This window comes from Fundulus heteroclitus, chromosome 18 (genome assembly GCF_011125445.2).
Source record: "Fundulus heteroclitus isolate FHET01 chromosome 18, MU-UCD_Fhet_4.1, whole genome shotgun sequence".
Classification (NCBI taxonomy): Eukaryota; Metazoa; Chordata; class Actinopteri; order Cyprinodontiformes; family Fundulidae; genus Fundulus; species Fundulus heteroclitus.
The window spans coordinates 20,745,111-20,770,038 of NC_046378.1; the positions used below are offsets into that span (position 1 = coordinate 20,745,111).

At 43.8% G+C, this 24,928-nt stretch overlaps 1 protein-coding gene across 2 annotated transcripts in view; it reads right to left on the reverse strand.

Annotated features, from left to right (window-relative positions):
• Nucleotides 1-24,928, reverse strand: part of rsrc1 (arginine/serine-rich coiled-coil 1) — a 191,902-nt gene that overhangs the window by 107,040 nt on the left and 59,934 nt on the right. For both annotated transcript variants that reach the window (XM_036149829.1, XM_036149830.1), the window contains exon 5: nt 11,918-11,954. In XM_036149829.1, the coding sequence (XP_036005722.1) occupies nt 11,918-11,954 (37 nt within the window). The remainder of the gene's footprint in view (nt 1-11,917; nt 11,955-24,928) is intronic.

Consider the following 24,928-nt stretch of genomic DNA (forward strand, 5'->3'; position numbering starts at 1 on the left):
ATGTCACTTCACATACACACACACATATACACATTATATATATATATATATATATATATATATATATATATATATATATATATATATATATATATATATATATATATATATTAGGGCTGGGCAAGTTAACGCGTTAATTTCGCGTTAATTCATTAGACTATTAACGGCGATATTTATTTTATCGCGCATTAACGCATGTTGCTCACATCATGCTTTCAGTCAGTGTCAGTCAGCACGCGCGCTGACTGCAGCGCGCTGTCTCACGGCAGCACTCTCCCGCTCCCCCTCCCCTCTCGTACATGGCTCAGCGGCGCCAGCCAATCAGCACGCAGGCTCAGCCTGGCCCGCGCACTCAGCTCTCACACAAACTTAATACACAATCAGCTGAGAGAGAACGCAGCAGCGAAAAAACATGAACAGAGGAAGTAGCACCGTTCGGCTTTATTTTAATACCGTAAATGAAATCAAGCTGTATGTTTTGTAAAAAGCCGGTTCATTTAAGTGGAAACACAACAAATTTATCTAAGCACGTGAAAAAACATGAAAACGTCGAGCCCCAGAAACGGAGAGAGGAGACGAAACTTCTCTCATTGCCCCGACAGACCCACAGACGTCTCTGACTGAGGCGTTTCAGTCCTCCAGGGAACATCCAGGTAGATCAGTGGATGGATGGATGGATGGATGGATGGATGGATGGATGTTACTGGAGCCCACACATAACATGTAATTAAGACCTTGAAAGAACCCAGTACATATATTAAAAAGTGTTATTTAAGATAAGATAACATTAGTTAATCCTTTTTTTATCCCACTACGGGGAAATTTATAGGATTAAAGCAACAGGCAGGTGCATACAACACAGACAAAATTACATACGGATTGAAATAAATAAGAGGTGTGTGGAAAACTCCCTGCTGAAAGCTGCGTCGTGACGTCAGAGACGTTATTAGGAACATACCACGCGCCTGCGCACATTCATGAACAGACTTTAGTGTGTGCTCCGCTAGCAGGCACTTGTAGCTTTGCTTCAGCACCTTACTAAATTGTTGATTCCTTTGTGTGTACGTGTGCGTTGATGACAATGTAAGTACATAATTCCTACATATGTTTGTGTTTACTGCACGCTATTAGTTCGGTAACCATGTAACTTTAGTTGCCGCGAGCTCCAGTGTGTTCAGACGAGGAAGTACGAAGCTGACGTTCATCTATTGGTTTGCCGTCGCGGGAGTAGTTCAGTTTGGGAGCTGTTTGGCAGTGCTCTGAATTGTAGCGTCGTTTCTGCTATTCTGGGGATGTTCAGGATTGTGGGCTGGCTTCCGAGTGTGGTGCGGAGCGCTTGTGGAGCCGGTGTGTTCGGGTAGATAGTCGTTTCTCGACCGTGCGGGGAGGGGAGCTGCTTCTACCATTTGTGGTCTTTGTATGCCACCTTGTGGACATTTGGTGTGCTGCATTCATGTGTTCTGTGTTGACACCCTGGGTGCCCAGTTCTCAACTGTGTTATCCTGTTGTTGCTTGCTACTTGCCGTGGTCCTCTTCCTTGTTACATTACTGTTACTGAAATGTTACATAATTACAATATATATTGGTAATGTAACTGGATATGTATATTTGATTCTACTTGAAACCAAATATTCTGCATATGTTAGAATTTGTATATGTATATCTGGAATCTAGATGTACAATATTATTATTATTCTTCCTGTATATGTTTATCTTGCAGAAACCACGCGTACCTCTACACACTCATATATTCTCTTACATGATCAGCAATAAAGTCCGTAAGAACACCTAAAGTCGCAGCTGTTCTCTGACCGGAGCACATAGTCAGTGAGGGAGCGACTAGCTACCAACGTACACGTCCGTCACAAGTGGTCCTTCGAGCCGGAGAAGCTCCGCCCACTGCGCTATGGCGACCTTCCCAGGTGAATACGGAGAGGACAACATCCAAGCCCGTCCTCAGAGAAGGAGACAGCTCCCACGGCATCTTGGGGACTACGAACTCGGTTTCCCAGCCAAACAGCTGCCCCCCTTTGATCAACATCTCCATCAGCCTACCGTGAGTCAACCAGCTAGCCAGCTAGCGTCTGCCGACTTCATCACGCCTGTTTTAACTACGCAAAGTGCAAGCAAAGAGGAGCAATGGCATCGTATGGAAGCACGTCACAACGACCTAACCAAACAACTACAGGAGTTGCAGATCGCAATGGACAATGTTAAACGACTGTCCTACCCACGAAGTGCTCCAGTGTACCAGCCACCATATCCTCCACAGTTCACTAGCGTACCAAGGCTAATCCTGGACAGTCCTACTAGCGACCATTGGTCAACACCAGTGCACAGCCCTACTCGCTACACTGCTGTCGCTAAAGAAGAACCCATACAGCAGCCAATGTCACAGCACAACTCCCCATTACGACAGTCCAACCTTCAACTGCAGACCGGGGAGCCAGGTACACAAGACCAAGCCATGCTTAGCCAGCCAGTTCATCAGGCATCGGCACAACTACTGGCTGATGACGGATGGATTTCCAATCCCATCTCCGTACCCCATACTCCAAATAGACAGAATGTACAACCGTTACAGTCTGTGCCACAGCCCATTATGTCACAGGTTTTGCCAACACAGACTGTTAACCATCCACCTCCTGTCCAACAGAGTAACTCTTTCCCTCATCCTCCTTTCATACATCAGTCCTACCCTCAGCACTCTGCCTACGTACCCGCAGTTCAACATTACCCATCACTCCTGCCAGCTACACAAATGACTACAATGCCAACGCCTAACAGGCAAACCGTCCTACCATCGGAACCTACAGCTCCTGGTATTTTGGAGATGGCCATTGCCTCTTCTTACGGCATTCCAAAGCCCAAGCTTATCCCATTTAGCTCTGGCAAGGAGAGTGACTTCATAATGATGAAGAAGGGACTGGACAGTGTGCTAGGTCCACACAAGCACCTAACCGAGGACTACAAGTACCAAGTGCTCCTCGACCTCCTCAAACTACCAAACGCCTATCAGGTGGCAAAGAGGTATGTCAACGACCGAACGCCATACACCAGTACTATGCACGCCCTTGAACAGCGCTACGGTCAGCCGCGCCAGCTTGTCCAAGGAGAGCTGAAGGCTATCCTGAACTCTCCCCCTATCAAGCCAGGTGACGCACAGGCCTTTGAGGACTTCTCATACGCTGTCAGCACCTTAGTGGGCCTGCTAAGTACTAACGATGGTTCCTCTCGAGCTGAGCTGAGATGTGGCTCTCATGTGGACACACTGCTGAGCAAGCTGCCCGCCACTTACAGAGACCGCTTCGCAGAGTATTGTATAGCTAAAGGGATCATCCGCAGTGGCACTGACCGGACATATACACTCCCTGATTTTGCCGACTGGTTGGAAATCAAGGCACAAGCTATTCAGGTGGCAAGACGTGCTACAGAAGCATCCACACCTGAAGTCACTCAGCCCGAGCGCAGGCACAAGAACATCAAGACCCAATCACTTAAGTCTGCTACGATCTACGTGACTAACCAGCCTGAGAACTCAGAGCCACCACACGGTTCTGCTACCTTTCCAGCCAGTTCTAAACACGGCCAAGCATCCAAGAAGCGAGAGCGCTTTAAGCCCTATTGCCCTTACTGCTCCAACCAAGAACACTATCTCAGCGCCTGTACAGAGTTCTCCAAGCTCAGCACAGCTGAGAAAGGTACTTGGATTAAAGAGAAGAGTAAATGCTGGCGATGTGGCCGTGGACACAAGCCGGAGAGCTGCACCCTAAAGAAGCCATGCTCCACCTGCAATGAGCAACACCTTCTTGTCCTGCACGAAGTGGCCACCAAAGCCTGCCAGAGTCCCTCTACAGTTGCTACATCTTCCAGCATGGTGTACGTCAGCCAGTCCAGTCATTCTAGCCGTGTCATGGTTAAGGTCGTTCCTATCCAATTGCACAACGGAGGCAAGATGCTGGACACTTACGCCATACTAGACGACGGCTCTGAAAGAACCATTCTCCTTCCAGCCGCTGCCAAGTATCTTGGCCTGCAGAGGGAGAATGAGGTTCTATCGCTTCGCACTATCAGACAAGACGTAGTGAAACTTAACGGAGCGTCAGTGTCATTCGAGGTATGCAGCTCTAACAACACTCGAGCAAAATACGCCATCAGTCATGCCTTCACTGCAGATGAGCTCAGTCTTGCAGAACAATCCTGCCCCGCAGAGATGCTCAAGAGGAGGTTTAACTATCTCCGTGGAGTTCCAGTGCGAAGCTTCAGCTTAGTTCAGCCTTTACTCCTCATCGGCTCCGATCACCCACATCTGATCACTCCTGTGCGTCCGATACTGAGAGGAAATCGAGGTAGTCCAGTAGCTGTGTGCACTCTGTTAGGATGGGCCATACAAGGACCGACTAACTTCCTGCAAGCCCCCTCCACAGAGACGTCATGTCTCCAAGCAGCATTCCAGTATCCTAATCAAGATCTACATCAGCACGTTGAGAGGCTCTGGCAAGTCGACACCCTGCCGTATCGTTCTGAGAAAGAAGCAACACGCTCCAAGCAAGATCAGCTGGCTGTCAATACACTGGAACGGCGAACTGTCCGTGTCAATGTAGACGGTATAGCTCGCTACGCTACACCTCTACTTCGTAAGCCAACAGCCCCTAAGCTACATGCACCTCCACTAGCAGTGATGCCCTTGCTACGAGCCACAGAGCGACGCTTATCCGGCAATCCCGATCTGGCTAAGGTCTACAACGAAGAGATACACAGGTTGGAGAGAGCTGGATACGTTGTCAAAATCAGCAGCGATGAAGCAAGTCAGTCAGAAGAGTCCTGGTACATCCCGCACCACATGGTTCACCACAACGGGAAGGCCAGAGTGGTGTTCAATTGTTCGTTCAAGTACCAGCAGACTGCTCTCAATGACATCTTACTTCCTGGACCTAACCTTGGAGCCTCGCTGCTCAGTGTACTTCTCAGGTTCAGGGAGTACCCAGTAGCTATCAGCGGAGACATCCGTGGGATGTTCCATCAGATTCGGTTACTTCCAGAAGATCAACCACTCCTTCGCTTCCTGTGGCGTGACATGGAGAAGGAGCGTAGCCCAGACATCTACGAATGGCGTGTTCTACCTTTCGGGACTACCTGCAGTCCGTGTTGTGCTATATATGCACTACAACAGCATGTCAAGACCAATAGTGCTGGCAATGAAGAGGTCCTGAACTCAGTCAACAACGCCTTCTACGTGGATAACTGCCTCCAGTCCGTCTGCACCCTACAACAGGCCAGACAGCTGATAGACGAGATGAGAGCCGTGCTCGCTGCTGGTGGATTCGACATGAGGCAGTGGGCAAGCAACCAACCAGAAGTAATCGCCCACCTTCCGTCGGAGGCAAGGTCTGAAGGCTGTGAGCTGTGGTTAACAGCAGAAAGAGCGGATCCTCAGGAATCAACCTTAGGTCTACGGTGGCACTGTCCATCAGACACACTTGGCTACAAGTACCGCCAACCAGTCACCTCCGAGCCTACACTGAGAAATGTGTACAGAGTCCTAGCGTCCCAGTATGACCCGCTAGGGTACATTATCCCGTTTACCACTCGTGCTAAGGTCCTGATCCAAGCCCTCTGGAGACATGATCAACAGTGGGATGAACCCATCACAGGGGAACTCCTCTCAGTGTGGCAGAATTGGGAGATCGAACTTTCTCATCTTCAGCACGTCAGCATGCCACGCTGCTACATACCTGTTATCGCAAGTGCCGAACCGTCTAATGTGTCTCTACATGTCTTCTGTGACGCGTCAGAGAAGGCATACGGATCCGTTGCATACCTCCGTATGGAAGATGCAGAAGGACACTCACATGTGTCATTCGTTATGGCACGATCCAGGGTCGCACCACGGAAGCAACTATCCATGCCTCGCCTGGAACTCAGCGCTGCGTTGACCGGAGCACAGCTCGCCAAACTACTGCACTCCGAGCTCACTCTGACTATGGGTCACACCGTCATGTGGTCAGACTCTACAACGGTGCTCAGTTGGATCCGGTCTGACTCAGCTCAATACAAGGTTTTTGTTGGAACTCGCATAGCGGAGATCCAAGAACACACCAACACCAGTGACTGGAGGTATGTTCCCTCCGACCAGAACCCAGCTGATGACATCACTCGGGGGAAGTCACTACACCAGCTCGCTCAGCCTACCCGCTGGAACAATGGTCCTGCTTTCCTGTACGAATCCCCCAGCCAGTGGCCAGAGAACTTGGTGGAGAAAGTAGAAGATACAGTAGAGCTCAGGAAGTCCATGTTCTGTGGTCAGGTTACAGTCCCCGACACCTATCCTGATCCACTGCAGTACACGACCTGGTCTGACCTAGTAGATGCTACTTACCGGTCTCAACACGGGGCGGCTGTAGCTCCTATGCCCGCTTCAGATCGCATAGAGACAGAAGTAGCTCTCCTGAAGCGGGTGCAAGCAGATAGCTTCCCTGAGGAACTCAGTGCTCTGCAACACGACCGACCAATCCGACCTAGTAGTCGCCTCAGATCTCTCTCACCAGAGTACGACCAGATACTTGGTATTATTAGAGTGGGAGGTCGCCTTCGCAAAGCTAATGATCTACCCGAAGACTCAATCCACCCGGTCGTCCTAGCACCAGAACACCCCATCACTCAGCTCCTGGTTAAGGACTACGATGATCGTCTCCTACACGCTGGTCCAGAGCGAGTCTTCGCGGAGATTAGGAGGTCATACTGGGTCCTCAGAGGCCGCCAAGCTATCAAGAAACACCAACAACACTGTGTTGAGTGTCGTAGATGGAGAAGTAAGCCTACGATCCCCAAGATGGCTGATCTACCTGCTGCGCGTCTTCGTATTAACAAGCCGCCATTTTGGTCCACTGGAGTGGACTGTTTCGGCCCATACACTATCAAGTTGGGACGGCGGCACGAGAAACGTTGGGGCATCTTGTTCAAATGTCTCACAACCCGCTGTATTCATCTTGATCTGATGCCAAGTATGGACACGGACTCCTTTCTTCTGGCTCTCCGCCGCTTCATAGCACGTAGGGGCAAACCCTATGAGATACTCTGCGACAGAGGTACTAACTTCCGTGGTGGTGAGAGAGAGCTCCAGCAATCCTTTGCCGCACTCGAGCCATCGCTTAAAGAACAGCTGGCCAAACAGTGCATCCTATTCCAATTCAATCCCCCTCTCGCTCCACACTTTGGAGGAGTGTGGGAGAGGGAGATTAAGTCGGCCAAAGCTTCACTCCAGACAGTCCTGAAGGATCAAGTTCTGTCAGAAGAAGCTCTAATGACTGTGATCATTGAAGTTGAGGGCATCCTCAATTCTAAGCCCTTAGGCTACGCATCTTCTGATTTGGCCGATCATGACCCGATTACCCCCAATCTCCTCCTCATGGGACGACGAGATGCTTCACTCCCTCAGGCAGTTTACGGCTCCAGCGATCTACTAGGACGACGTCGATGGCGGCATAGTCAGGTACTTGCCGACCTCTTCTGGAGTCACTTCATCCGTAATTACTTGCCTGGCCTACAGCTACGCCAGAAGTGGAGAACTACTACCCCAGATCTGGCAGTGGGTACTGTCGTCATGGTGCTTGACTCACAGCTCCCAAGAGCGTTATGGCCCGTTGGGCGTATCACCCGTATCATCCCCAGCGACGACGGTAAGGTGCGAGTTGCAGAGGTAGACATCAAGGGTAACCTCTACACCCGTCCTGTCGCCAAGTTGGTCGAACTTCCGAAGATGCCTGATGAATGAGAACCCAGCTGCGCCGATCCAGCAGAGACTTTCCTGGTTTACGTATTCGCTCCACGAATCCGGGGGCGGCTGTGGAAAACTCCCTGCTGAAAGCTGCGTCGTGACGTCAGAGACGTTATTAGGAACATACCACGCGCCTGCGCACATTCATGAACAGACTTTAGTGTGTGCTCCGCTAGCAGGCACTTGTAGCTTTGCTTCAGCACCTTACTAAATTGTTGATTCCTTTGTGTGTACGTGTGCGTTGATGACAATGTAAGTACATAATTCCTACATATGTTTGTGTTTACTGCACGCTATTAGTTCGGTAACCATGTAACTTTAGTTGCCGCGAGCTCCAGTGTGTTCAGACGAGGAAGTACGAAGCTGACGTTCATCTATTGGTTTGCCGTCGCGGGAGTAGTTCAGTTTGGGAGCTGTTTGGCAGTGCTCTGAATTGTAGCGTCGTTTCTGCTATTCTGGGGATGTTCAGGATTGTGGGCTGGCTTCCGAGTGTGGTGCGGAGCGCTTGTGGAGCCGGTGTGTTCGGGTAGATAGTCGTTTCTCGACCGTGCGGGGAGGGGAGCTGCTTCTACCATTTGTGGTCTTTGTATGCCACCTTGTGGACATTTGGTGTGCTGCATTCATGTGTTCTGTGTTGACACCCTGGGTGCCCAGTTCTCAACTGTGTTATCCTGTTGTTGCTTGCTACTTGCCGTGGTCCTCTTCCTTGTTACATTACTGTTACTGAAATGTTACATAATTACAATATATATTGGTAATGTAACTGGATATGTATATTTGATTCTACTTGAAACCAAATATTCTGCATATGTTAGAATTTGTATATGTATATCTGGAATCTAGATGTACAATATTATTATTATTCTTCCTGTATATGTTTATCTTGCAGAAACCACGCGTACCTCTACACACTCATATATTCTCTTACATGATCAGCAATAAAGTCCGTAAGAACACCTAAAGTCGCAGCTGTTCTCTGACCGGAGCACATAGTCAGTGAGGGAGCGACTAGCTACCAACGTACACGTCCGTCACAAGGTGGATTAGCGAAAAAACACTGAACATAACATTATTATTATTATTATTATTATTATTATTATTATTATTATTATTATTAAATTGTAATAATAAAATAAAAACCACAAAACCCAAAAGGTCAACAGTTTCATGATACATCAAGCTTAGGGACTGGCTAATATACAGCAGGTCAAAAAAGGCCATATTTTGGCTGCAGTGCTTGTTCTCTTATGAAGAAAAGATCAACTAGTGCACTAAATTCAATAGATGGGTTGAAAATATCCAGTATAAAATAAGTGGTACAAATGTTACAACACTTTTGTTCATATGGCAGCAGAACATTAAAATAAAAGTGCTCTTTACACTACTTTTGAATTCATTCTTGGAGTTTGTAAATACAATGCGATTAATCGCGATTAATCGCGATTAATCAGGGCGATTAATCGCGATTAAATATTTTAATCGTTGCCCAGCCCTAATATATATATATATATATATATATATATATATATATATATATATATAAATCAGAATCAAGTTTAATCGGCAAGTAGGTTTGCACTTACAAGGAATTTGACTTGGAATTGATGGTGCAGACAAAAAATAAGAATACAGTAAAAGTGTATATTATATATATATATATATATATATATATATATATATATAATATACATAGATATATATACATACACACACACACATACATACATAGATACACACACGTATAAAAAAGAGTGTGCATGTGTGTGATAGTGTTGATGGTGCCTAAAAGTAAAGAGTTTATTATTAGAAGAAAAACCAACACAGGAGATAAAAACAATATCTACTAAAGTCTCAAGTTCTGTTGTATTCAAAAGTATTGAAGAGGAAATTATATTCATTAAATAATAAGACACTGTCGAACACCCTAAATAACCTGAAAAGAAAAGTTTAACTTGTAAAACTGTATTTTATCAGAATCTTTAGAGGTGCCGGTAAGTGTTAAATCATGGGATTTTCCCCCCACACTAGAAAAATGTGCAGAGATTAAGTTTAGATTTTTGGATATTTCAGCAAGAGATTATACCGGAAGGAGCTCTTGCAGGATAAATGCATTTCCTCTACATATGAGAGAGATAACGTAAAGAATAGACTAAGTACACATGTAAAATGAAAATTCAGTAAAATAAAAGATTACAAAACTACCAGGAGATTTGAAGAGGATCTGAAGCACATTTTTAACATTGAAAAATGTTTTTTTTCCTTTCAAAAAATGCCTTTTGGTTTGATACTTGGCTCACAATAAGCAAAATGCATCAGTTGCACTCATTTAGCCCTTTAAGTATACAGCACTTCGAGTAAAGCACTTGCAGATATATTCATCAGCTTGCTGACCCTGAATCACTCTGGTCTTTTCTATTTTAGTCGCCTGCATAAGAGGAAAAACTCATCTCAGCATTAGACATAAGGGCTCGTAATGTTTGCTTGAGAGTAACTGCCCATAAAGGTATTGATTAATGCTGTTTATGCATCTAAACCTCTCGTGAATAATTTAAATAACATTTTACGGAGATGTACATCAATCACACCTGTAGACCCACATGAACAGAATCACAATACCCAGAAAAGACCATTACTAATTTTCCAATTTAAAGATATGATAGGCTTAATGGAGGCTTAAATAATACTCATTAGTGGGGGTGGGTGGATCAAACAATAAGGTGGTTAAATCTCCTACTAAATGGTATTATATTAAGAAGTTCTTAACTATCTTCTTTAAGATCCACTGCTTTAGCTCTAGGGAGCCAAAGCTCAGGCATACATGTAAAACATGGCAGAAAACATTGGGCATGATTGCAAACACACATTTTCAGGGTGTTGATGGAAAATTACAGCTTAGGTTTTAAATACCTCTGACCTCACAATTATTCAGTGCTTTGAGTTGGTCAGCTAAATAAATTCAAAAGAAAAAGCATATTTTGTGCTGCCATGTGACTAAATCTTTTAAAATTCAAGATATACAACAATTTTTGCGTGGCACTGAACTTTAAAGACCACTCAGGTCCAGTTCAGCTGAAAATAGTTTTATAAAAGGAACTGATTTCAACCTGGAGAACTACAGAGAAGGGTTTGAAATCCGGGGTCGGTCATTTGTGTGGCACATTCGAGGTCATTTGCGTAGCGCGTGGTGGGGCGCGGGTCATTTGTGTAAGGTGCTGGGAGCTGAGGTTTAGTATGCAAGGAGGCAAGGGAGGGAGGGCATGTGACATCCACAGAGAGGCGGGACCCTCTATGACCCCTGTCTATAATTCATCCCCTGGAATACGGGCCGCATCGAACCTCGGTTTCTTCCCACCCAAAAAGAGGAAAAAAAGACCTTCTCACTTTGTTGCATGGAACTCTGACCCTGTATTAAAGCAAGCAGCAAGAGGAAACCTGGAAACGTTGGTGATTAAACTTTCAGGCACGTCCCAGGAGACGAGAACCAGCAGGTCCTCGATTCATGGACAGGCAGAGACTGAGGAAAGCCACCATGCAGGCAGGACCAGCACTACAGAAGGAAGAAGCCGGGGTGTGTGTGTGTGTGTGACACACTGTCCTTTAAATAAATAAAAAAAATAGTCCAACCAAGTAGAGTTTGTGCTTTAACAATACATTAAATGGTATAATGAAAGCAGGACCAAAGGCAATATTCTTAATGTAAGCGTGTGGTCTGTCACTCCCTCCCTGACTGTCAGTGATGGGTATTCGCCCAAATGCAGCCATTTCATTAGGGATGTTGATATCAAAGTACAGAAGTGTGACCGTGTGTGTGTGTGTGTGTGTGTTTGTACTTATACTTGTAAGTGGGTGAGAACATTTTTTGCTAATTTTACTAGTAAAGTGAGGACTTTGATGTAAAATGAGGACTTTTTTTTTGGTCCTCAATGGCTAGGGTTTAGGTTTAGCACTAAGGTGTCAATTAGGTTTAGGCTAGGGTTGGGGTTGGGTATATACTGGTAGTGGTTAGGTTTAGGGATAGGGTCAGGGTAAGGCCATAGAAAGGCTTGAAAATGCAAGGAAGTCAATGAAAGACAAGGCAGGGTCCTCAGTAAGTATGTAAAACAAGGATGCGTGTTTGTGTGTGTGTTAAATGCAACTTACCAGATGTTCTAATTTGTCCTTAATACTCCCAGCATCCCTGAAACACAGAAACACACACCCCACCTTAAATAAAGTGCAGACATAAAGATTTATTCAATAAAAGCAACTTTCTTCCAATATTCTTAGGAGTAAGTTTTTCTATGTTTTATCTCAAAAAAAAGGGGGGGGGGGGGGGTTCGTGGCCGAGTGGTTAAGAGCAGCGCGCTTGCACTCAGAGAAGGATGCAAGTACCCAGTTCAATCCCCAGTGCCGGCACTCTGGGTCCCTGAGCAAGACCCTTAACCCCAGATTGCTCCACGGGCGCCGCACATGGCAGCCCACTGCTCCCCAAGGGGATGGGTTAAATGCAGAAAGCAAATTTCATTGTAATGTATGTTTCAGTGACAATAAAGACAATATTACTATTATATTACTATAAAAATAACGAGACTATAATGGTCCATGATGTGATTTATTTTAACATAGTTGATTTGGGTTGCATATTATAACAATTCAGCAAATTCATAATAACAGCGTATTTGGAAAAAATTCAAGGATATAATTCAAAAACATCTTCGAAACCCATAGCCGAAAAGCAAAAAAATATAGCGTCCAAAAAATTATTACCACTAAATTGTCTATTTCATTTTAATTTAATTTTTTAAATGCTTTAACTGGACTCCAAAATAACTGGCAACAAGTTGCATTGCGTGGCTGCACAGTGGCGCTGTTGGTAGCCTTGCAGCAAGAAGGTCCTTGGTTCTGCATGGAGTTTGCATGTTCTCTCTGTGGATTCTCTTCGGCTCTTCTGGCTTCCCCCCAGAGTCCAAAAACATGGCTGTTAGGTCAATTGGTCTCTCCAAATTGCTCTGGTGTGAGTGCGTGTCTGTGCATGGTTGTGGACCAAGACCAAGGCAGTGTTAGTGCTTTCTGCATGTTGTGCAGACAAAAAAACAAAAAAAAAACAACAACTAGTATTTATATGAGAAAGGGCATAGGAAATGTTAGGTGCACCTGGGCAACCAAAAAACAAAAAAATCTGCATACATCATCCACTTAGTATTGCAAATATTATTTGTCTGAAATATTAAACTGATGCAGTCAGCAAGCGTCATATTGAGGAAAATCAGAAAATAGAGAAGTTTTGGTCAATCAAAAGGAAAGTAACCACACAGATTTATCCTAATAACAAACCTCTGAGACAGAAATGCATTTCAATGCTTTTAGCCTCTAATCCAGACAGATGATAACGAATACTGTCGTCACCCTACTGGCAGTTGAGATGATTTCCAACTACAAAGAAAGAGCTGGGAGCTTTTTATCTATGTATTAATAATGGTCAGAATAATAAAAAAAAATGTGTATGATTATCAGGGTAGCGAGAGCAGACCGCCAACTCAAGGAAAGGGTTGGTGGGGGTGCTCTGTTTAAAATAGAGCAAATTGGCAGTGAATAATAGATGCAATTTTGGCACATTTCAAATTTGCAGCAGTGCAAATCAAAAGATCAAGAGAACACAAACAGCAACACCCCACCACCACCCGAAACCCCACGTCTCCGATCCCCCCCCCAACCCCCCCCCCCCCCCCCCCCCCCCCCCCCCTCCCCCGTCCAACTCTGGCCTCCATTACTGACAACTCCACCCAGGCTGAGGCGCGTTACGGTGCCGTGTGTGTCTGCGCCGAGAGGGAGGAAGGCTTATCGACAGGCTTCAGTTGCTAATGCAGCTGGCAGCATCACTGTGTAAATCTACACCATCTCTAAAATTACATACCGTCTAATCTAGCCGACTCCCTCTGCCTCCCCGTCCATCCATCCATCCTACAGGACGTTGTCCCAAGCACGCCATGACCACAAACATACATGCCATCAACTTTTCTAAATTATGTCCTGAAGGAGAAGACAGAACGGGAGGCAGATGTGTATATATGTAAAAAAAAAAAAAAACCTAACAAGAAGAGAAGAGAATGGAGGTTTGTTTTGTTTTGCTCTGCGCTCCGTCAAGACAAACCGCAAGAAGTCGACCACTTAAGGCAAACTTCATCTAGCTGTAATTACATTACATTCTGACAAACACCCCGCCACATTCATTATACATGACGGGCGCCCAGCAACCAGACAGCAAGACATTTGTTACTGTGGTGACAGTGTGTGTAATCCGCTAATGAAGCGCAATTAGCGAGAAACAATCCAACACTGGGGAGACACAGCGCTCCATCCCTCCTCCTCCTCCTCCTCCACCCCCCTCCCCCTTTAATCTCTCGTCTCACTCTCATTTTTAGGATGACATATTTTCTTCTCTTGCTATTTTTTTTTTTATTCGACATTATTTAGCTCTTCACATACAATTAATGTCCCGTTCTTTTATCTTCTATTCTGACTTCATCAAGAGCAGGGCTATCCAGCGGTGTCCTTAGCAGAGCCAAGGGGACCGTTCTGTCCACACACACACACACACACACACTATCAGCCCATTTTACATCCTCATTTCTCTTTTCGAAACATCATATAATCTGCTTAGGCCTTCTGGGAGGCAGTTTTCCCTTTTCTCCCATCCCTCTCTCCTCCCTCCCTCAGCACGCTACGTCTTCAACACAGAGGCAGCATCGATTTCTGAATTACGCCACAATATTAAATAATTAATATACTCGCAGTGATTGATGTTTTGCATTAGGCCAATATTAGGTTATCAATCAAAATCCACTTGGTTTAATGTAATAATATTGAAAATGTGTCAGTGCCTGTTCGTCCAATTTGTAGTGGAGGCAGGCCAGATAGTAATGGTGGTGTAGCACAAGGCCTCAGAGACATCTATGGCCTGCTCGCTACAACCGCAGGAACACATTACAGCGCCGGCACACAGGAGGAGAAGGGGAGGGAGGGAGGGAGGGATGGAGAGAGGAGTCATGGTGAGGGAGACAGAGCGCAGACATGGAAGGACACAGGTGAAGCAGGCCACCCTGTGATATGCAACAGAGGGGGGAGGGGAGGCTCTGCAAGTATTTTAGCCTGCTATCATACAATTTAAGGAATGCTACATTATGAACATCATCGTTTTCATATAGTAAAAATCAGGTTCAAATTCCATTATGGTAATAATATTATAACTTTTTATATAAACCGATTTAGTAACTTCTCTAAGAACCACTATCTTTAGATACCGCGTAAAACGGTAAACTGACCAGCCAGATTGTTGATGTGTAGCACTCTACGTTCTGCACATTATCAATCTGGGACCTCTTCCATTGGATCCGTTTGGGGAAAGAAGGGACATTCAGCAGAACTCTCCGAGCTGATTGGGTGAAGCGACACCTGGTGCCCGCCTACCAACGGTTGGTTTTAGCCAATCACGGTATCAAATGAAAATGAAAGCAGCAGACACTGTGAGAAACAACAAGTTAAGCTGGTTAAGGCACTTCTTGCTGTTCTTTCATAGATGAAATTGTGGATTCTAAAAAAAAAAAAACAAAACATGTCATAGCAGCAGTGCTGCCATGTTTGTGTTGGTTTGGGCTGTGAGCTCATCAGGTCTTGGTTTCATTGCACCGGCAGGTCCTGCCTTAAACCATACTATTGCAACATGATTGGCCTGAACCATTTTTGATTCTGTCACAAGCGGTTGAAACTGACGCGGTACAAGATGGATTCTTGTGTGTTTGTAAACGCACAAATACCGTGAGAATTCGGCTTGCCAGCAAGATTAGTCAAACCGTGGTACAATAGACCAGTTCATTGTTATTGTTTTGATCCAGGTTTTTCTAAAGAATTTAACTTGCTTTAGGTCAGGGGTTTTCAATAGGTGAGGCGAGCCTCCCCTGCGGGGCGCTAAAGAGTCACAGGGGAGGCGCGAGAAGACAGAGAAGAAGACAGCGCTGCCGCTCAACTCTGTGAAACTATGCAGCGATATTCGTGCCTTCTGTTTGAGCGCGCAGTGAAACAACTCTCAACGCTCAAAACCGGTCTGGCACGGTCTGAAAAACTCTTCTCAACCCACTGTCCTCGCGGTGAGCTCCATCTCTGCTCGCACGCTACTTTGCTCACGCGCACCTGCTCATTCCACGCTCAACACCAGCTGTGCGCTCGCTCGGCTGTTTCAGCCAATCACAGACAGTTTTTTTTCCATCCAATCAGAGTATGGCTTGCAACTACTGCATTCAGATGAATTAAATCAAAATGTTGCAGCCTTTGGCAGAAATTCCTAAACATCACAGAGGGATTGAAGAAAAACAAATAAAAAGTGTAATATTTCAGCCTAAAATATTTAGGCTAAAGTATTTAGACTAAAATATTACTAAGTGAGGTGTGAAAAAGAGACAAAATGTTTTTGTCTCTTTTCTTTCCAGCTTCTGGTAGATGATGCAAAAGTTTATTCTGATCATAATCATCATGAATGTTATTATTATTTAAAGAGCACTTTTACACGAGGTAAAACAAAGTGACAAACATCAGAAATACATCAGATAAGAGATAACAACTAATAAAATAGCAATAGGTCTAAATTGTGTATAACTAGCCTAAAAAGTAGATTGGAACATGGAATATGTTGACGTCTGTTAAATTCAGGTTATCTTTTTTTAATATTATTTCAGTTAATGTCTCCTGTTGACGTGAGTTCAGTTTGACATTGGCATCTGTTTAGCTCAGTTTGTCTGCTGTTGAAAACAATTGTTAATGAATTTCAATTTTAAAACTAAGCCCTCTGTCCGTGATGTTTCAATAAAATTAGCATGTAAGATGGAAATATTTGGATGTATATTTTATGAATAGGCCTATTTTATGAATGTACTTTGTTAAAAGAAATACAATAAAAAAAACATGTGTTGGACTATCAGTTGTTTTTGAAACACAGCATTCCAGGAACACAAAATAAAGATGCATTTACTGCAGGGACCTGTGTGGTAGGTTTTTGGTTGGGGGGGGGGGGGGGGGGCGTGGTTATCTTTACCTATTCCAAGGGGAGGCTCACATTCAATGAATTTGAAAACCCCTGGTTTAGGTGATCTTTTTTAATCTTCTATAAAGTAATCTTGCCAGGTCAAAATGTTGTAATTTATTGGCAGATATTGTTTTAGGTTTCTAATACACCAGTCAGCCAATAAAAAAGAAAAAGTTGGAGTTACACAGTAATAACTTGGCCCCTTGTCTTTCTGGGGTTTACTTTGATGTCACTTGTCGCATACATGTTTCTAAAAGAACTCCTTGGTCCGCCTTAACAAACATGAAATTGAGTGACAATCCTCAAATTAAGCTGCAGGGTTAATTAAGCTACAATATCCATCTTTAATTCTTCTTTAAAGGCTTTCCACAATATGATTGTGTTTCTGGGAATCCTTGACCTTTCTTTGAGAAGTGCAGTTCTGAGGTCAGACACTGATGTTAGATGAGAAAGTTTTGCTCGCAAACTCCTCTCTAAGTCATTTCAAAGTTGTTCTGTGTGGTTGAAATTGGGACTCTGCGCAGACTAGTCAAGTTCTTCCACATTAAAATTCTAATCTGTGTCTATACGGACCTTGCTTTGAGCATGGATAAACACTAATCGACCATCCCCAAACTGTTCCCACAAAGTTAGGAACATGAAATTGTCCAAAATGTCTTAGAAGTTGGGTTGGTCTGAAAACAGCACTAACACACCCTAATCCCTCTGCACCAAACTTTACATTTGATTCAGTCCAGACAGGCAGGTGTTGTTCTCCTGGCAACTCCCGAACCCGTAGCCAAGCACTAGATTGCCAGATAGTCAAGATTCATTAAATAACAAAACATGTCTCCACTGCTCGAGAGTCCACTGGAGGCATACCGTACACCACTGAATCAGATGCTTTGCATTGCACTTAGGGATTTAAGGCTTGAAAGCAGCTGCTTGGCTATGAATTCACAATAAATTCACTTTTTGCATGTTTGTGCACTTCCATTTAGAAAAGTTTTATAACTCATGTTGGGCATGATCAGCCATTACAGCTCTGCCTGGCAGAGACCTTAGAGATGAGAAATTTGAATGATCAACTTTTAGATACCAGTTTCGCGTTCCCTTCCTGCTCTTCTTTACGCTTGGACAGACTTTCAAGTCACCCCAACGTGGAGGCTGACAGAAAATGGCGAATGAGCAAGCGAGGACAGAGACAGAGAGTAATGTACTGCTGTTCCAGTAAGCGGTAATTAGTTATCCGTGGTCAATTAAGTTAAACTGAACAAACAAGAGTGAGTGTTAAAGTGAGCCTTGGCAAGGTCAATACTGACCAATTTAACATGGTCGCTGGATCCATCACACTGTCTGCACTCTGCTACTTCTTACTCTAGCTCATCGCCTCTACTCCCATACTTTTTCTACTTGCCGTCTCTTCTCCACATTCTTCCTGCCTCCATCAGTCACCATGCATGTTCTATTTTCCAGTGTCCAAACCCCCTTTTTTTTCTTCTCTTGCTCCGTAATGACGATTTTTAAGCTGTTGCCTCATCTTACCTCATCTCTTCTCCTCTATCTCTCCCCTCCTGACATTTTGTCCTCTTCCAATCACAAGCCCGTCGCTCCTTTTCTTCTCCTTCTCTCTCCCCCTCACCCTCTCGTGAGCCCCTGCGCTCCTGCTAGCAGACAATTAATTACAGCGCCGGCACTAGATGAGTTGTCATTTGTGGTCAAGTTTCTAATAATTGCATTAGGTCTTCAGGTTCCTCTAAGATGCCCTTCCTTTTCTTTCCCTTAGCCTCTCTCTTTTTCTTCCCCGGCCCCTTGACACAGCAGAGATGAATATCTTCAGTCAGTCAATGGAGGCGACAGAGGGACTTAAAATGCAGAGGCAGTCATTTGATTTCCACCTAACAGAGCTGCCCATTAGCCCGGCACTCATCAGCCATGCATTACCTCCCAGACCTGCTGTCCTGCAAGCAAAAGCTTTAACCCTTTCACTGCCCACTGCTCATCTTTCTGACCATGCAGTGCAAAACCAAAACTTCCTACAGAAAACGACTGTCCTCCGTTGACAAGAAAAGTTTCTAATTAAAGTTAGAATGTAGATTCTTTTCATTGGGCAGAGGAGTGGTGCAGGTTCAGAAAAACGCAACACGTGTACGGATGCTTCGGTCCCTGGCACGATTTTTACAGGATCGAGTTCCGACCCGGAGACCTTTGCCGCATGTCATTACCCGTCTCTCTTCTCCCATTTCCTGTTGGGCAGCTGTCAAATAAAGGTGACTAGAGCCACAAAAATATTATTTTTATTCCTCGAATAATAAAAGAGATGTCTATTATGAAAGCAGTAAAACAAACACAGGTGTTTCTCTAATGGCTCATACTTTATTTTGTTATAATCTGTGGTCAGAGAATAGCTATAACTGCTAACAAACGTCAAAGCACTGCCGTCATTTTTAACCCTCCCAATAAAAATATGCTGTCATGACCATATTGCTCATATTTCTCTCATATTTTGTATGAGTCAGAAACGACAAATCACACGGCAGGACCCTCTATGCATTCAGGCATTTAGATGTGAGGAAGATGACATGCTTGAGTTCAAGCAGGAAAGAAAGACGATTCTGGTAGGGTTGTTGTTGCCAAACAGGCTGGTCTTAATGTTTCAGAAACTGGAGATCTACTGAGGTTTTCATGCACAAAGAAATATTTTGGGTTTAAAAGGCAAATTTGGGAGGAAAAAGAAGATATCCAATGAGCAGCAGTGGTGTGGACGAAAAAGCCTTGCTGACAGTCCAAGACGGGAGAAATTCGTCAGTAAATCAAATAACCTCTTGTTTCGGCCAAGGGATGATGAATATCTGAATGCCAATCATGTTAAACCTTAAAGCAAAAGTAAGACAAAATTGGGCGATACTCCTCTCAGCTAAAAACAAAACAAAAATCACACAGATCCAACATATTGCAAGAATAGTCTTATAAGTCCCACCATTCATATGGTAGCCTCAGAAATGGGTGTAAACAACATGAAAGCATCCAGTCTTGTGTCACAGGTCTGGGTAGTGGCGTAATGATGTGGGGGATATTTCCTTGCCAAACTGTGAGCACCTTTGCTCCAAATGAGCATTGCTAAAATGCCCCAGCCTACAGCAACCAGATCTCAATCCAACACGGCCCCTTTTGGATGCGGTGCAGTGAAATATTTGCATCGTGGATCTTGATATCAAGTCAGTACAGAGCAAAATCTCTGAGATGTAGCAGACACCTTGATGAACAAATGTAATGAGAATTAAGGCAGATCTTAGGGCAGAAGAATGTCCAACCCCTTACTAGCAAAATGTACTTAATAAAGTGTCTAGTGAGTGTATCTCATAAAGGCCGATCATATAAAGATATAGCAACTACATCTGGTTAAAGTAAATACGTCCGGTTTCGTACCTGTCAGTGTCCTTACCAATGGTAGGAGATCAGATGTACAGAAAACAGGTAAGAAAGATAAAAATCAATCTTCTTTCAGCTTGTTCAAGCAGCAGCAGCAGCTTTACATTTACCGCCCGCCTTGTGTATGCTGGGGAAATTTCTGGGATTTGCGGTACTCTTGTGTGAATATTCGCTCTCGCTGGTCCGGTGGTCAGTAGAGGGAGCCTCTACGCAGTCAGTAGGTAAGGAAAAAAAAATCTGTACAGAGCATGAAGGTTCAGACGCAACATTTGATAGCATGGTTTTTACAAGAGGACGGTGATTCAGAAGAATTTAACCAATTTGTAAGAAATTGAAACAGTAAAATTAGACTTTTTAAGTCCTCGGCAGGAGGTTGTAATAGTAATTTTTCCAGACCCTATTCATTCATTACAGCAGGGATCCCCAAAGTGTGGTGCGCCCACACCTGGGGGTGCGCGAGATGAAAAATGTCATGGCGGTCTGACAGTGTTTTTCCCTACACCATAAAGATGTGTAAATAAACATTTCCTTTGTAAAAATGAAAATGGAAAACTATAAATTGAATAAGTAAAAATGTATTTTGAAGAAATCTTCTTCTACGCTTCATTTTAAGATGAAATATAGAGGAAGTTTTTTCCCACGCATGGTGCTGTTTATGCACACCTAGCTTGTGGCCTCTACTTCATTCGTTCTTGCAAATATGTTCAATTGGCTGAAACTAGGGAAACTGTCATGCAGGTGAGACATCTAAGGTCAAAGTTAGTGGTGAAGGAGGAGAGGAACCAAGAGAGAGAGAGGAATCGGAGGCAACAGACGAGAGAATTGCCACAGATCCAGGAGATCTCTCTCCTCACTTTATGTTGTTTACGTCAGTAGAGAGAAATTTTTATTTGGGCCCAAAGTTTTATTTTTTAAACTGAGTGACACGGTCTCTCCATCGATCACGCAGCACCTACAAACTGCGCTGCCCATGGTGCCGTGACTCTGAACCGGCGACAAGCAGTGATGCGCATATCATTCCCCACACCGCTGCTGCTGGTGGGAATAATCAGAAAATAACTTTTCATTTCTCGGATTAATAGCAGCTTTATTTAGAAGCTGGTACATGAAATAAACAAAGTGAGAACAAGCACAGGTAGAACAACAGATGTCAGTCCATGAATCCACCTGGATGTTCTCTGCTTCAGAGACGTTCAGGTTGCGGAGGTTTGACCGATCTGAGCGTCTCTTTCTTTCTCTGGCTCCAGGCTGAACCACCGATGCACCTGAAAATCCTCAGGGTCCTGTTGTGGATGTTGTGCATAACTTTATTGCAATTTAATTCACATTATGTTCTAATTTTATTTCCATATTTCCATTGTTATAATGGTTGTGTTATTGTAATTGCAACTGCACATTTTCTTTTGTTGTGTGTTCTGGTCATTTGAGCGTGATTAAACATGACACCTTTAACATGGCTATAAAAAGCTTGTTGCATTTTTTTTGTTTTGTTTTGTTTTTTTAAGATTGGGGGTGCATCAACACGGTTGGGACACAGAAGGGGGTGCATGGCTAAAAAAAAGTTTGTGAACCGCTACATTACAGCATTCCCCACCTCTTTGTGAGCTTTAGCATCTTGACTACTAAAAATATACATCAAGCGTGTTCATCGAAGGCCGTGAAATGTTTATCAAAAAGTTTACTGGAATGCAAATTCTATCAAATTTTGCAACCAAACTAGTTTGTGACTGTGGCGTTGAACGCATCAATATTGCGATGACGATTACGGTTCCATATATTGTGCAGCTCTACATTTCAGCACCAAAAAAGAAAAAAAAAAAGGTAGTCAGGAAAGCCACTTCTCTTATTAACACTACAGGTAAAGACATGTTTTTTAACAGAACAAATGTGAGTCAATGTTATTTAACAACTGTATTATATTTAAAGGGATCAGTACTTAACTGAGATTAAACAGTCGCTGACCAAATAACTTAAATACATGACCTAATTACATTTTTTTACAATGTTGTTGTTAAAGTACACCCTTCTTTGCCTCTTGGTCTGCCTGGGGTGCAAAAACACAACCTGCCTTTCAGCAGCCTCTCATCCTGATATCGGTGAGTGATGGTGAGAGGAGGACCTGAGAGGAGCAGCCAAGGAAGATGGGACATGGCAACGCTATAAAAGAGACATCATACATAAGAGTCAGAGTGCATGCGTGTCTGTCAGCGAGAGAACGAGAATGAGCGAGTGTGTGCATCCCATTTGCCGCAGTTGCATGCCTTGTCAAGCGTGTCATTGAGCATTCATATGTTGTCTGACTGCTGGTAAGAATGGCAGGCGTATTTATTAAAGAGTCAATGTGATGGGGGACACACACACACACACACACAAACACTCCGAAAGGACACACAATCCACTAATACACAGTCTGCATCAGTGACATCTGCCTGTTTAACTATTAGAAGGCAAAAGCTTGATATTGTGCAACTGAAGGACACACACACACACACACATGCGATAATAAGGGGGCGCAGCTTTCCCTCAGGCCTGATTGCCATCTCCATAGGCCCTTTTTAACAGAGCTGCCAATTGAAATTGAAATTGTATTCTTGTATGTGCTATCAGAGCTACCTCTCAGGGTTTTATAAAGCTGAGAGGAAGTTAGCGGGACACACACTCACAGACTGACAGGAAGGGATAATGTGGAGGTAAGTCAGGAGCTGTCACTCTTCTATACAGCACACGCGAGAGGGAACAAAACACAGACTTATCGTTCCTTGCTCTCTGTGTAGTCCCACATGCGCACACACACACTTCACAGAGAGTGTGTGTGTGTGTGTGTGAGAGAGAGTTGAGGGTACTTTAGCATAATCCCAAAATGGTAGACAGAGGCAGTCCATTAAAAAGGGAGCTAACAAATTCAGCACTTTAAGTTACTCGAAGGGAGGGTGAAGTGCAGTCAATAAAAAAGTCGAGAGAGGAAGAATAGGAACGAAAGAAGCTGATTTATGTTGCTCCTTCTGCTCTCTGAAACACACACACACAACCCTGGTTTGAATACTTACTGAGGTCCTTGCCTTGACTTCCATTCATTCTCAACCCTTTCTGTGGCCTAACCCTAACCTAAACCTAATTGGCATCTTAGTCCTAAACTTAATCCCTAGCCCAGAAAACAGTGAAGACAAAACAAAATCCTCACTTTACTAGTAAAATGACCAAAAAATGTTCTCCCTCAACTCCAAGTACAAGTACACAAACACACCCACAACTGCTCATGTAGGACTGATATCTGCAATCTGTAAAATAAGAGAAATTAGATTTACTTTGACTCCTATATGCTCAGGAGGAACAGTCAGCAGCATAAATTGCCCCCGAGCTGAACTAAATTAGCTTTCTTTTTAGTTTGTAAGCAAATTAGAACCTGCCATATGTTTAACTATCCCTGCATATTATGCCCCAAGAGTCTAAACTTTTCTACAGATGACCAAAAAACATAGGAGGTTATGAGGTGACTCGTTAAAATAATTTGGTATTTTGAAATTTGTAATATTACTTGTCTAAACTATTCCCTGATCTCTAAATCGGCCGGGAATAAATCTAACAATTGACCAAGCCGCAAACTAAAAAACAAACCACAATAAATAAAAGTGACGTCTCCTTGTCTACAATACAACGTCTTTTAAGCTTGGAAACCCTTTTAACCGGCCAGTCTCTCAGTGGAGGACTAATCATCTTTATCTTTAATATAGCACTCAGACCAGTAGAACGTTTTGACATTTTTCGTTTTTACATCACAATGCATCCATATACTTTACTGTATTTTAATGGAAGTTTTTTTGACCGAACTTTGTTCTTTCAGAAAAAAAAAATCTGAAAAGTGTGGCATGTGTGTAATAATCTTAAAATGTAAAACTTACCGACGCATGACCGCCCACCTAAACTGACTGCACAGGGAAAAGGAGCATTATTCAAAGACGTAGCCAAGAGGTCCAAGATAACAACTAAGCCTGCGACAATATGCTAGATTTTATTTAATCGCACGATAAATTCAAATGAGCTCAATAATTTTAATTACAGCAGGGAGAAGTGAACTCTTGCAACAGGTACTTGCAAAGTGCATGCTCTTATTATGTAGCACAGAGCGTAGCATTAGAGCCCAAATGAGGAGTAGGAAACCAGAGACACAGTAGTTGTGATTTGGAAAAAACAGAGATGGAATTGGTTTCAAGGCCGAATGCGTCAGCTGCAGTGTGGGGCAACGTTGGATTCAAACCGTGGTGAACCACGTAACCTGTGTACGTCGCATTTGCTGCAACACAACCAAACGAGGCAATACAACAAACATGCATCTGCACCTAAAACATAATCATCTGATGCAGTTTTTCCAGCTGGTGATAAATAAAGTACAACAGAGGACCGTCTCCATCTTCTCTGCAGTCCACAATCCCAGGAGCATTTTATCGACAAACAAAATACAAAAAAGGGTAGTGCAAAATTTTGCGCGCTACACTTTTCAGAATTCATAAAAAAAGTTTGAAACACACATGACATTTAGGCATCAGTGTGTGTATAAAAAGTCTAATAATAAAAAAAAGCAGAAATGCGTGAAAGCTATGATACAATATGTGGAAAAGTTTTGTGAAAACTTTTGCAAGTCCTTGTACACGTTCTGTAATGTGACGGTAACCGTGAGATAGAAACCA